This window comes from Ceratosolen solmsi, unplaced genomic scaffold (assembly GCF_000503995.2).
Source record: "Ceratosolen solmsi marchali unplaced genomic scaffold, CerSol_1.0 scaffold6, whole genome shotgun sequence".
NCBI lineage: Eukaryota > Metazoa > Arthropoda > Insecta > Hymenoptera > Agaonidae > Ceratosolen > Ceratosolen solmsi.
Genome location: NW_011948414.1, coordinates 12,510,995 through 12,525,068, shown reverse-complemented (window position 1 = coordinate 12,525,068; position 14,074 = coordinate 12,510,995). Strand labels below are relative to the sequence as shown.

General features: G+C 21.1%; 3 protein-coding genes and 1 long non-coding RNA gene across 9 annotated transcripts; 2 read left to right on the top strand and 2 right to left on the bottom strand.

Annotated features, from left to right (window-relative positions):
* On the bottom strand, nucleotides 1-1,439 carry LOC105368119 (breast cancer metastasis-suppressor 1-like protein). Of its 5 annotated transcripts, none has more exons than XM_011507038.1 (3): nucleotides 1,425-1,439; nucleotides 725-945; nucleotides 1-539 (listed from the first exon to the last, which is right to left on the bottom strand). In XM_011507038.1, the coding sequence occupies exons 2-3, from the start codon at nucleotides 943-945 to the stop codon at nucleotides 65-67; spliced, it is 696 nt and encodes a 231-aa protein (XP_011505340.1). In that variant the 5' UTR covers nucleotides 1,425-1,439; the 3' UTR covers nucleotides 1-64. The 5 variants fall into 5 exon arrangements, with proteins under 5 accessions (XP_011505340.1, XP_011505337.1, XP_011505336.1 ...); XM_011507035.1 differs by having other exon boundaries at nucleotides 1,404-1,433; XM_011507034.1 differs by lacking the exon at nucleotides 1,425-1,439 and adding an exon at nucleotides 1,323-1,359.
* Nucleotides 1,440-5,662: 4,223 nt separating this feature from the next.
* LOC105368451 (epimerase family protein SDR39U1) lies at nucleotides 5,663-8,288 on the top strand. Its single transcript, XM_011507462.1, has 8 exons — nucleotides 5,663-5,667; nucleotides 5,765-5,772; nucleotides 6,405-6,511; nucleotides 7,036-7,306; nucleotides 7,381-7,646; nucleotides 7,711-7,824; nucleotides 7,894-8,064; nucleotides 8,157-8,288. The coding sequence occupies exons 1-7, from the start codon at nucleotides 5,663-5,665 to the stop codon at nucleotides 8,020-8,022; spliced, it is 900 nt and encodes a 299-aa protein (XP_011505764.1). The 3' UTR covers nucleotides 8,023-8,064; nucleotides 8,157-8,288.
* A 171-nt stretch (nucleotides 8,289-8,459) lies between these two features.
* Nucleotides 8,460-8,952, top strand: LOC105368118 (uncharacterized). 2 transcript variants are annotated; one of them, XR_913093.1, is made up of 3 exons: nucleotides 8,460-8,494; nucleotides 8,579-8,670; nucleotides 8,919-8,952. It is a non-coding gene; the product is annotated as an uncharacterized LOC105368118 (long non-coding RNA). The 2 variants fall into 2 exon arrangements; XR_913092.1 differs by having other exon boundaries at nucleotides 8,885-8,952.
* Nucleotides 8,953-9,596: 644 nt separating this feature from the next.
* On the bottom strand, nucleotides 9,597-12,896 carry DNApol-alpha50 (DNA primase small subunit). Its single transcript, XM_011507461.1, has 7 exons — nucleotides 12,671-12,896; nucleotides 12,446-12,596; nucleotides 12,195-12,370; nucleotides 11,930-12,122; nucleotides 11,643-11,853; nucleotides 11,166-11,576; nucleotides 9,597-9,626 (listed from the first exon to the last, which is right to left on the bottom strand). The coding sequence occupies exons 1-7, from the start codon at nucleotides 12,762-12,764 to the stop codon at nucleotides 9,597-9,599; spliced, it is 1,266 nt and encodes a 421-aa protein (XP_011505763.1). The 5' UTR covers nucleotides 12,765-12,896.
* Between the last annotated feature and the right edge of the window lie 1,178 nt (nucleotides 12,897-14,074).

The window sequence follows — 14,074 nt, the reverse complement described above, 5'->3', positions numbered from 1 at the left end:
TATTTCAAGTAACATTACATTCTTTTATATAATCTCACAGTTCAACTTTATATATTTAACTACTTTAAAGTATTTCCGTTTTAAATGTAGTTAAACTTTTTTTAATAAGAGCCCAATCTTCTAAAATTTCAGCATCATTTAACATGTAGACAATATATGGACCAGTGACAGCAACAGCTCTTCTTCTTTGAGACCTATTTTTTCTTCTTCTACCGTTAGAGTATAACCACAAATCAGTATGAATATCACTACTGTTTCTATCTTCTTCTAATCTACGAATTTTTTCTTGAAGATCACCTTGTATATCATCCCATAAAAGTCCCTTTTCACTATCTAAATTTTGTGCTGCAGCTAATTCTTCTGATAGAAATAAATTGCTTATATTGTCAAGTCTATATTTTTTTAAAACTTCAGCTACAGCTTCTTTAGTTTTCATAATTTCTTTTAAATGCTCAACATGTTTTAGATAATCTTCAGATTTCTCAGCTCTTATTTCAATTAAATTTTTCTCTATTTGAGAAATTTTTTCTTCATATATCCTATAAAATACAATATTAAAAAGTATTTTAAAAAATTTATACCAAAATAATAACCCACCTGATTAAATAAAATCATTTAATATTTTATTTATTAAAATATAATAAAAATATTTTGTTTAATAAACTTTATTACATTAAATTATATATAAATAATTAATTTTTATATAGAATTTAAATTTACATACTTTTCCCTGAGTAGATAAAATTGTCTTTCTAGGTCTACCAAATTGTCTAAGCATTCAATTTTACGTTGTTCACATTCATCTTCATCCATCTCAGAAGAATCATCGCTATCACTATTTTCCTCGCTACTCTCTGAGGATGAAGATGTCGCATTACTATCATTGCTAATGTGTGACATTTCATCTCCTTCTGCTTCTGATTCATCTTTCATGGTACTAGGCATCTGTAATTATTACATATAAATAAACTACATTTATATATATGGTAAATTATTAACATAGGTTTCTATTTACTAAAAAACTAATTTTTGTAATGTTTCATTAACTTAACCTAAAACAGTAACTATTAATTCATATCAAATATTTTTGGATACTTAAAAAATTACTTTTCTATTAAGTTTCAGTAACTATAATAGCTTTAATCTAATTAATAATATGTTAGTTTTTATAAATATGAAATATTTTTTAACATATATGAAACTCATTGGCGCCAAAGTTCCTTTGGATGTGTTTAAATTGAACTGTTTTTGAATTGTAGAGAAACTTATGTAATATAAAAAAACGATTTACTATAATAAAAAAAAATCTTTTATTTACGAACCATACTGTTAGTAATTTAAATTTACATAAAAAGAAATAGCGATTTCTAAATATTATACAAAAAATAATAATTATCAGTCACCATATTGTTTACAACACTGACCAATGATGGCTTAAAATTTTGTAGATAAAACGCTAAAGTGAAAATAAAAAGAGCATTAACGGTAGCTAAAGGTTCTCGTTTCTGCGCAATGTAAACATAATAGTCTGCGCCTATTTCAAATTTTTATGTAGTAAAAAAGATTCTAGGTGGATTAAAAAATAATCAAGAAAGTTTATCACAAATTGAGTTAAGCTGTCGTAAAAGATTAAAAAAATATTCGATTATTTATATAAATGAATATTGTTAAATAAATGGAAAGTTGCTCGCTTTACTTAATTAAATCAATTGTGGAGGAATTTTAATTGTTGATCAATGGTGTTTAATCTACCCAGTATTTATTAACGTATCGTCAATAAATATAAAATGTCAGTTATTTTCATATATATTGATCTCATTCGATGGCATATTTATATCAGATACAAAAAAACATTAATGATAACAAATCAAATTCTCATAATTAAATTTGTACTTGCTTATATGGAATTATTCATTAAATAATTAATGAAGAATATTGTTGGGACTATTTATTAACAGTTTAATGGTATTGGTAATAATATATTTTGAAGAAGTGTATCATGCTGTGTTTATTTAATCATTAAATTATTTTTTCTTTTTATCTGATAATTGAGTTATTAGTATTAATTTATAAACTATTGTTTAAAATGTGAATAGATTTATATGCAATTTTTTAATAAATTGTTAAATGATTTAATGACGTAATAAGAGTTTATGTATTAATCTTGTTATTTTTAATTATATTAATAATTATTTGTCAATAATTTATTTAATTTAATTACGATATACTAATTAATAATTTTCGATTCTATGTATTCGAGATTTAACTTAACTTAGAATTAAACTTGATAAATCATCAATTGCAACCAACAGGTGCTTAGTATTGAATTTTATTATTTATCAACATTCAATGGCTCCTATGATGATCTATACTAAACATAACATTAAAGATCTTCCATTGTTTACATTAAATTAAATTGAATTAAAAGCAATCTATTATTCTGCTGTTAATATTATTATAAGGAAATTAATCTAAATAATATATATAAGTTTCTTAGGATATCTTCTATTTACCTCCCTAAATAATATATATCACTAAATATTTTCGTTTGTGATTCAGCTTTTTAATAAATTATTCTAATATTAATGAATCGAAGAAAATAATATTTTGTGGTTAGGTTTGGTTTTAAAAGTAGATCACATACATTATATTCATTTTATTTAATATATTTTTATAGTAACATACTTTTTTTTGAATTGTCGATTTATTTTATCTCTTAGTTTCACACTTAAAACTACCAAAATTCAAGATTGTTGCGTTTGAATTCTATATAATAGAGTTTTTAACTAATTGATTCTTAGCGTTTTTGATAAGTATAAAAAAAGTATAAAAATATTAGTTTTGTACTTTAAAAAAATTAATTGCAATGGAAATTGATAATACAGTTTTTAGATATGCTGTTGGTTACAAATACAATATATATAGATACAATACAATTTATGCAAAATAAAATATACTTGTATACATATATTAATATACTTTTTTATCAACAATAGCAAATTTCAGTTATTCATTTATTAATGTTTATATTTGAATTAATTTATTTAAACGCTTATAATATTTTTATAAATAAATGGAGTTAATTCAATTGCATATCTAAATTGCAATCTGTCGATTCAAAGCATATGTACTATGAAAATCTAATCCGTTATATTTACCATCTGTATTGTATATGTGTATATTTGTGGTATTTTCAGAGCAAATTAAAACAAAATAATTTATATAAAGATTCTAAATTGAAAAGTGAGGTTCATACTAAATTTGTTGTAAATTTTAAACTTATGCTCATTTTATAAAGACCAGATATTAAAAAATATATATTTATATAAATTTAATATCACCATTGTTTTCATATCAGCACTTTATGCCAAGAAAATAGACAGCTTAATTATGAATAATTTCTATGGAAAAATAAAACACTGGTATTACTGGATAATAAAGTAATATACATGGTGACAAGAAACTTATTCGAAGTAAAATAATTTAATATAATAAATGCATGAGTTGTTGAAAATATATAAAACCTATTAAATTTGAATAATTGACATAGAAACTTGCTAATTATAAAATATAAATTTTATAATTTTCTGTAAAAAAAAATTTATAAAAAAAATTAAAATTTTTAGAATTAATGAATTAAATAAAAATAATGAACATATCTTTCTATTAAGAAAACAATTGTACATCATTATATATACATAAAATGAATAGATAATAAGATAAAAGACACGGTAAAAAACAATTTCTTGGCTAGTAAAAATCTGGAAGAAATTGTAAATTGTAAATATGAATATTTAAAAAGAATTCTTGTCATCCACGTATTATAAGATGACAATAAATTAAGAAAATAAACCAAAAACCAATATTGTATATAAAATTTAGAATATTAAAATACATTTATATATTTTCTTATCAGACACATTTCTAATCTTTTTATTAATTATCATTTACTATTCTAAATAGTTTAAAAAAATTCATTTCTTCGGAGTTGTAAATGCACATTGATTGCCATGCTATTTCGTGTTTAATCCATCCATGCTTAACACTAAAACGTGTGAAAAAAATTTTTTACCCTACAGATTACACATGTAGATACAAGATTTATTTAAATATTATAATTTTTTAGTTTTTTTATTCATTTTGTCATTAAATTTAAAAAGTTTAAAACAATGGAAATTCACATTTAAGACATTTTAATAATTTTATAATGCGGACTTCTGGAGGACATTTTATTTAAAATTTGTTTGTGTTTTAGAATATGAATTTAAATATATATAAATATATTGATAAGTTTCAAATGCCATCTAATTATTTTTATAATTAATTTAATAATTATTTAAATAACTGCATTTCTAGCTTTTTGATTTGTGGTTTTACAATTTATGTAATTAGAAATTTAGTTACAAAGACTAATTTATGAAATTAATTTGTTAAAAAACATATTTTGTCTTGGATCATGTACTTTATGTATGCAATTTAATTTATGTAAAGATATTGTTTCATTATTATTATTAATTTATTATTGAAATGTTTGAAATGTCCACGCTAAGAAACCTTTTTTAAAAATTAACTTTCTTAATTAATTTATTTTTATTTTATCCTTTATTTTATAATTTCAATACTTTTTACTTAGTAGATATTCCATTTATATTGTATATATAACATAATTTATTAAATTTTCTACATAATAATCTGGTCTTTTAGTATAAATATATTCTGCATGTGGGCTTCGATTCTTATTTTATAATTTCCTGTTTTATGTTTGTTGATAAAAATACTTCTATTCCAATATAAAAAGTAGTTCATGATTATAATATGAAATAATAATATGATTATGTATAACAGAAATTTGAGCTAAGCAATAATTGGTACGAATTCAAATTATGGAGTGATATTAAATCACTTTGTTTTAGAAAATTATTTAGATTGTAAAGTCCTGTAGTAGTAATAATTGAAAGTGGTAGATCGTATTTGTTTAAATTAGTGAATAAGGTTGACATTAGATTTGTAGTTGTATCTAATAGTGACATCTGTAGCGATAATTTTAAAATACAATAGATTTGAATAGGTATTGTAAATCTTTTAAATAAATAAAAATAAATAAAACTATTTATGAGTTTTAATGTTGCATAATGTTTTGATACACAAATACTTGTTTTCATATAGTTTTATTACAGAAGAATTGATTAAAGAAAAACAATCATTATCCAAATTATTTTAAATCTTTAAAATTTTATTAAAAATAAGATAAAAGTACATATATTCACATTTTTATTACCGTTAATGTTTATATAAAAAATATATAATAATTCCGAATTTATAGTTTCATTATTATGTTTGTGTTTTTCTTAATTATTCTGTTTTGCTCATATAGATGAAAGCTCATGATACTAATTATACACTATAACTGCTCCATATAAAAAAAGCTCAAAAATATACATCAAGAAACATTATATTTATTTAATTATTGTTAATGGTAATCCATATAAATACAAATATTTAAATTACACCAATATATGAGTCAATAAAATTAAATTTTTTAAGAAAAATATTGATATATTTAAAATTAATAATTTATGTGCATATTAAATAACTAAGTAAATGATATTTTGGATAATCTACTATTATTGTCAATGGTTGTTCACATTTTATCTAATCCATGATGATGCGCTAAAATAATTAAAATTAATATTAAATACAATTATACTATAATTCACTTATATAAATTAAGAATGCGAAGATCATTAAATTGTGCAATTTAAAGAAATTTGAGTAAGAACCAATACTAGATTTATGTTGAAATTAAAAAAAAATATTTACAAAAAACTATATAAGAAAAAGATGTAAAAATTGTACAAAATAATACAAGCTAAATAGGAATATTAATATAAATAAAATTTTTAAAATATAAATATTTTTCTAGACTCTTCAGAAACTGCAATTATATCAAATTTTACAAATTTCTTATTCATTTTTCTCTCTTTGTTTAAGTTGTATAAATAAGTTAAATCCATATAATTATTAAATTAAAACAAAACATCTAGTTTCTTATTTTAAAATACAAAGTTTCCATTTTTGTTACGATTGGTTATTGAAAGTAGTGATTACATATAACTACACTATAACAATAGTTAAATTTATACTCGGAATCAACATTCTTCGTAAAATTATTAACAAATAAAAGAGGTTTCCTTTCTACACAGTGTATACATAATAAAATAAAAAAAAACTTACTGGCATATTTATATCTATTTATAATTTGATTAAAATGTCAATTAAGCATATTGTTATTGGTTAGAAATTTTTATAAAAATTTTAATTCTACACATTTTAACTATTTGTTTAATGGTAATCGCAAGTATAGAAGTGAATCTTTTAAAACGGATTATATATATTTTTTGCAGGCGGTGGAACTGGATATATTGGTTCATGTATATCTACTGCTTTACATAATTTAAATATTAAAACTACCATAATATCACGTACACCTGGTATAGGAAGAATAACATGGGTACGAGAATTTAATTTATATTTTCTTATATAGACCAATAATATTGTTTCTGTATTTTTTTAATAATTTTCCTATATGTTAATAATTAATAATAATCATTCTTTTAGTAAAATTACAAGTTTGATAAAATATAATTTTCATTTAATTAATAATTAGTTTATTAAATCTTATATTTTATATTTAATTTTTGTTTTTATTTTATACTTTATATTATGAGAAAATTTTATAATCAAATAAAAATTTTTAATTCATATTTTTAAAATATTTAAATTAAGGCTCTTACATTATTATTTAATATATATGTTACACAGCTTTGTTAAAATTAACTATTCAGGATAAATATTTTAATAAATATGATTAGTAAAAACATGTTTTAATAATAAGTTTGAATATACTTTGTAAAATAATATATTTTTGCTGCATATATAGAATAGGAAAAAGTATTTATTAATTATATTTTATTAAATATTTCATTTATATTAATTTATTGAGTTTATTCTTTTATATACTTTTTATCTTTACAGCAAGATTTAGAAAGTAATGGACTTCCTAAGGATACAAATGCTGTAATAAATGTTACAGGTTTAAATATTTTAGATTTTAAGCAAAGATGGACCAAAGAATTTAAACAAAATATATTAAACAGTAGAATACAGACATCAAAAAATTTGGCTAAAGCATTACAAAATATAGATACTAAAGTTTTTATTACAATTTCTGGAGTTTCCTATTATCCAGCTGATGGAAAAGAATATTCAGAAAATGATAAATGTGAAAAATATGATTTTTTCTCAGGTAAATATATTGCATTTGTTTATAAATTTGTATGTAAAATATCAAATAAATTTAATTTTTATTTAATTATTAAGAGTTATGCCATAACTTGGAAGCTGCTACAGAACTGTCTGAACAGTGTTTAATAAGAACAGTAAATATTCGATCAGGTATTGTTTTAGGTAGAACAGGTGGTATGATTAAACAAATTTTTCTCCCATTCTATTTTGGCCTTGGTGGACCATTAGGTAGTGGTAAACAGTATATGCCTTGGATTCATATTAAAGACCTCGTTAATTTATTTATTCATGTACTAAAAAAGGAAAGTATCACAGGCATTTTAAATGGTGTTGCACCTCAGGTAATTAATTTTTATTTGATATATTTTTATGCTAATAAAAATCTGGAAATGTTACATTGTTTAGATTATCACAAACAACGAATTCACACAAGCTTTTGCATCATCTTTAAAAAGACCTGCAATCTTACCCATACCAGCAGTTTTGTTAAAAACTGTATTAAATGAAGAGCGTGCAAAAGTTAAAGATTATTTTTCTTATGTAATATTGTCATATTTAAACTGAATTTGATATTATTTTAATTTTTAGATTGTACTTGAATGTCCAAAAGTTTTACCAATACAGGTTCTGAAATCAGGGTTCAATTATCAATATCCTACTATTAAAGAAGCTTGTGATCAATTTGGAATTTTGGTTTATAAATCAGAACCATTTTAATATGATTTCATTTTTGAAATGTTTGTTGCATAATAAAATAAAGTAAATTTTACATATTATAAATAGTTGCTTAAACTAATTAAAATTATTTTAAAAGTATTATAAGTGATTTCTTGTATGTTTTGGCTTTTCAGTTTATATTTTTATCAGCATTACTAATAGTTTTCACATATATATCCATGATTATCCAAGGATGGAAGTATGATACAAGTGTAAAAAATTGTTATTTTATTGTTTATTATATAAAAAATAATTATGTATTAAAATAGAATTTATCACATACCATAATTATACACATTTACTCTACTTTTAGCCTATATTTTATAATGTGCATTAGTTAAGAAGACAATAGTGTTACATTTATATAATTCTTATTGAATAATATCAAGCAATTATCCTACCAAGAATTGGATTTAGTTTCAATTATTTAGATTAATAAATGATCCACAATACAAGATGTAGTTATAAAAATGTATTTCTAAAACATTTTATTTATTAATTATGTTTATTCAAGTTATTTATACAAATTAAAGAATGAATGGATTTTTTTGTGCAGTTTCTCACTTCGAACTGAACAATTTGTGATCTGAGATGAAGCCTTTTTTTTGTACTTAAGAGTGTTACAAGACAATGGAAGAGTATCTAAAAGTGAGGATTTTATTCAAATTATTACACGATGTTTAAAAGTTAAGCTTATTTTATTTTTTTATTTTATTTTATACAAATAATTGTTTTTAATAATACCATAAGCCTTATATTCATAATTACTAAAATTATTATTTGTTAAAATTTTAATATTAATTTTATATTAATTATTATTGGGTTGTTAATCTTAATTATTGTTCTATTTAATATTAATCAGAATGTTTGTCATTGAATAATTATAAATTGAACAGAATGAAAGCAACTCTCAAACTATGATGGATAACTTCATTCATGTATATTTGGAAAAAAAGCTGCAAGAAGAAACCTTATGTAAAATGTAAAGAGATTAACATTCTTAATAAAAACTTAATTGATTATTAAATAATAAGTGATTGATTAATAGTAAATAAAATAATTATAAATTAATTTATACAAACAAAATTTAAATAAAAATTACATTTCATTTTTCAATCCTTCTTAGCTATCAAAATCGCCGATAATTTTATTTGAGTGAATTATATAAATATAAAGATACATATAAAATTTTTGTGATATTGCTTTAGAGAGGGATTATATAGCATCGTCTGTATAGCCACATAAAGATCATATTATTGAGACAGTTTAACTCAACTTCTGTCATTTTCCAATGCTGACGAGTGATAACTACATGTCATTATTACATTTTTATTTTAAACAGAACAAAATCTTTGCCGAATTTTTATCTACGCGTTTTTTCGCTGTTTATATTTTGAACAATACTAAGATGTGCTAATAACGATGATGGTGTCTAAGGTTAATGCTTTCTTTTCCTTTATCGAAATGCACTAAATATTCAATGTATGTTACTTTGGTTATTCTTGAAAATATTTATTTTGGGTCTAATATTTTTGAGGATTTTATCTATTTATTGGTCAGCAATATACTCTTTACTAAAACTCGTGAAGGTACTGAAGCTGTCTCTGAAATTAACGGAACTTTCATAATTGTATGATATCACGGTAGTAGAGGAACTTAGCAGTCTACTCAGTATCAGCAAACTCACAAATAAATTTTGACATCTAAACCACCAAAGTATGAAATAAAATCAGTAATTGAAATTATAAGAGAATAATCTTTAAGAAAAAAAATTAATATTAATAACTAAAATATCGCATAAAAAATAATCATTTTAAAACAGATTACTCGAGATTCTCAATTTGCTAAACAAGTATATTTTAATACTTATAAAACTACATGAAATTATTATATGTTTATATTAACTATATACCACGATGAATAATAAAAAATTAGACGTGAGAATTGTAATTGTAATTGGAAGTGATGAAAATATTTTAAGCGTTTAAAAATGAAATATATAATAGTGACTTTTATATCCTTCTAATCAAATAAATCTTTAGAAAGAATTTATGCAACAATAAAAATATAGGTCGGAATATTAATTAAAAAAAAGAAAATATATGAACAAAGAAGCATGTAATATATACAATTTATATTTAACAAGAGGCATTGATTACACACCTATATATCTGGAAGTAACTTATTTTGGAAAGGTATGTCTTTCTTGGGAAAGGAAACTTCACACCATTAGAGATAAAGTACCAAAAACTACATAATATATAACAAATTATTTAAACAAAATAAAATAAAAATCAGCAATTAAGATCGTCAATGTTATTTTATAATATGGAGAACAAATTTTTGAATAAACAATATCTGATCCAAAATTCTAATTAAAAATTTAATAAAGTATTTAATAGATAGCTCAATACAATGATATTTAATTGTCCACATTAATTCTGACACGTTTATGGTTAAAAACAAATATCAGTTATAATATATACATGCAAGTGAACTAACAAATAAGAGATGCAAGCAACTTATCAAATATTTAAAATTATTCGATAATTAGTTTTTGTAAAAAACTGAATTTTTTTTATAAATAATGTAAATTACAAATACAGTACATTTGCAGTTTCAAAGACAATACATGAGATAATAAACGATTACTTAACATATTTCAATTAATTTTGATATCCAAATTATTTAATTTTATTAATACTATATTCTTTTAATACTTTAAAAATGATTTTTATATTATATATTCATAAAAAATTATTATGTGAATAATTTAGTATTTATTAAGGCGAAAAATATAAATATTATATAAAATTAATTTAATTATAATATAAATTAATGAAATAAATTATACAAATAATATTATTTTCATTTATTAATCACAAACAAAAAAAAGTACTTATTAACTAAATTATAATTGTAATTAAATAATGGGTTATCTATAAATGTAATTTTATGTTTAAAATTTGTAGAAATTGAATTCAACTACACTCTATACAAATTCTTAAAAAACTAACACAAAGTATTATTATAAAATTTACTTAAATATACTCAAATAAATTGAGTATTTTTAAAATTCCATTTTCATATCTGTAATATAAAAAAAATTAAAACTTTGATGTATAGCAATTTATTTTATTTACTTGTATAAATACCATACCACTTTGCTTAATTTTTTCTCCTTTTTGCGAATTTTCAAGACTTCTTAAAAATTCTTGAAATATATAGTAAGGCTTATTCAAACTGGTTTTTTTATAATCTTTGATTCTCTTTAAATTATCAGTTGATTCTCCTTGTTCAGTTATTTCTTTTGTGTCAAATGTATTGATTTCATTAATTAAAGTCATGATAGTTGGTACATTATGTGGATCAAATTGATCAACTAATTTTGGATTTATAGGTATGCAAACCTTGCCAGTTTTAGGATGAATACAAAAAGGAGATTTCAACAAATGGTTCAAACCTTTAGTCACATTTATGTCTAATCTTGGATATGCATATTGAATCATTATTTCTTCAATAAGGTACCTCATTTTACACCATTTCTTTGAGCCCTATGATAAATCCTATAATAGTTATTTGGAATATAAATTCTGAAAAAAAATTAAAATAATACTTACTGATTGAATTTGATCTTTAAAAAAGCTTACAAAAGCTTCCCATTTTGTTATACTTGTCAAATGTTTATTAAGTACATCTTTCACTTCATTTCGCATTTCATCTTCTGTAATAATCCCTAGAAATTTTGTTACATTATCTTTTGTGCCTAGCATATTTTGTTCTTCAATACATATTTTGATAAATACTGGTTCAATGATGCTTAATGCTCTTCTACAAATTAATATTTTACAGCTATAAAAATAAAATGTATATTTATATAAAAATAAAATTACTTTTGAAAATTTACTTAATGGAATGATGCATTTTCCTTATTTTTACTTTTTTTTTTGTACAATCTCCACCAGTTATTAATTGCAAATAATTTGCTATACCTTTTCTACAATTTTGTGTTAAAAAGCGAGCTTTTTTGTCACATACCCAACAATGTACACCTCTTCTTCCAGAAAATACCCACAAGATATGATCAAATCCAAAATCATCTATAATAAAATAGACTGTTTTTAATAACATTATTTTAAAAACTTATAAACTATAATCATTAAAAAAAATACTTCTCAAAGCTATATCTAATATTTTAACAGCTAATGCCATATATTTCCAACATTTGATACAAATATCTGCTCCAGAACAACATACTCTTATTTCATCGTAATCAGTCATGTCAATATCTATTACAAATTCCTTTTGGATAGGTTCAAATTTTACTTCTCGCTTTTTGTTAGATGGTCTAAGTATAATTATATTAATTTAACTGTTTATTTGACATAACATTATGTTATAATAAAAATAATAAAATACATACTCAACATTATATACAGCTCCAATATCTATTTTGTATGGACAAAGCCTTTTTATTTCATTTTTGAAATCATTAATTTTTCTAAATGATTGAAATCGAATATATATATCATCCCGTAAAGTAAATGAAAATTCTCTACGAGCAAAAGTATTTGCTAAAAATAAGTAATTTATATGCATATAGTTATTATAAAAATTATGTTTATTATAATAAAACACAAGGAATTACCTTCGCCACAACTTAACCATCGATAATAATCAATGTAAGGAAATAATCTTGAATAATATAAAGGGAGTAAATCTAACAAACTTGATTCATCCATTGCTTAATTGTTCTAGTTAGCTTACAACAATAACTATTTAAAATATTACAAGTAAATATTTAAAACTCGATGAACTTTAATAACTAAACATCTATATAATTGTAATATTAAATTCACTGTAAAAATGACTATTTTCTCAGTACAGAATTTTGTATGCGACTAGGTTATATTAAAATTAAAATAAAATAGCGGGCTCATTGAGAACATTATTACGTATTTTATTTTTATATTTTTATTCCCTCCTAAATGTAACAAATATAAACATAAAATATTTAATTGCAAAAATAAAAAAAATGTTAATAATTAATTATTAAAATAGATATAAATATAGATTTTTGTTAGAAAAATTAACTCATTTGCTCGATTACTATTTTGCCGCATATATAGTTTATCTTAAGAAGAAAATATAGAATTTATGAAAGTGTACTATTTACTATAAAAATAGTAGATGTATAATATAAAATATGATTCTATTCTAATAAATAATATAATTACTAATTAAATTATTTCAATTTAAAATAAAAAAAAAATTAATAGATAATTATATAATATGTATACGAATAAAATAATTATTACTAAATCATTAGAAGAATTAATATTCAGAAGAATCAATAGAAGAATTATTAATAAATGAATAAAAAAAGTGATTCATATTCAACAAACTAATTAATTTTTATTAAATAAGGCTATTCTCATATCGTAGAACAAATTAAATTTTAAAGACAATAATAATTTTTTGAAATTTAAAAAAGTAATTCAAACAATTATATAAAATGCTTAAAGATGCTATGAATAAATTAAAAAAAATACAAAAAAAATTATTCTCTACTATATCTATTGATGCTTATTTAATTTTTAATATGTTTTTATTATATTGTTTTTATTTTAGTATAATGTTTTTAGTGTATTTAATCTTTACATTCATTCAAATACATATTTTTACATTTTATTATTGAATTAAAATTTAATTTATTAAATTTCAAATGTACAAATAAAAATATATATATACATTTATTCTAAACTATAAAAATCAAAATTCTTTGTTAAATTGAAAATTTGCATATATAAATTATATTTGATAAAATAATTTCAGTTTTATTAATGTTTGTTTGTAAATAAGATGTACACATACAATACATAATTATCAACTTTAGATTAACGAACCTATTCAATTAAATTTTTTAAAATTTATATCATTAATAAAAAAAAATTGAATCTTTATAATAAGATAGAAAATTGACAAATTACATAGAAGTTATATTTTATACATTAAAATTATAAATTTATAAAAGATTCAGACTGTTTATTGA

What these genes read in the sequence shown, in the direction of transcription:
- LOC105368119 (XM_011507035.1), bottom strand. An exon ending in TTTTATCTACTCAGGGAAAA is followed by an intron (nt 540 to 724) that starts GTATGTAAATTT and finishes TGTATTTTATAG; the next exon opens with GATATATGAAGAAAAAATTT.
- LOC105368451 (XM_011507462.1), top strand. An exon ending in AAAATATGATTTTTTCTCAG is followed by an intron (nt 7,307 to 7,380) that starts GTAAATATATTG and finishes TTAATTATTAAG; the next exon opens with AGTTATGCCATAACTTGGAA. An exon ending in TAAATGAAGAGCGTGCAAAA is followed by an intron (nt 7,825 to 7,893) that starts GTTAAAGATTAT and finishes TTTAATTTTTAG; the next exon opens with ATTGTACTTGAATGTCCAAA.
- DNApol-alpha50 (XM_011507461.1), bottom strand. Translation starts at nt 12,764, where the DNA reads ATGGATGAATCAAGTTTGTTAGATTTACTCCCTTTATATTATTCAAGA. An exon ending in AAAATGCATCATTCCATTAA is followed by an intron (nt 11,854 to 11,929) that starts GTAAATTTTCAA and finishes ATTAATTTGTAG; the next exon opens with AAGAGCATTAAGCATCATTG. An exon ending in TTAAAGATCAAATTCAATCA is followed by an intron (nt 11,577 to 11,642) that starts GTAAGTATTATT and finishes GATTTATCATAG; the next exon opens with GGCTCAAAGAAATGGTGTAA.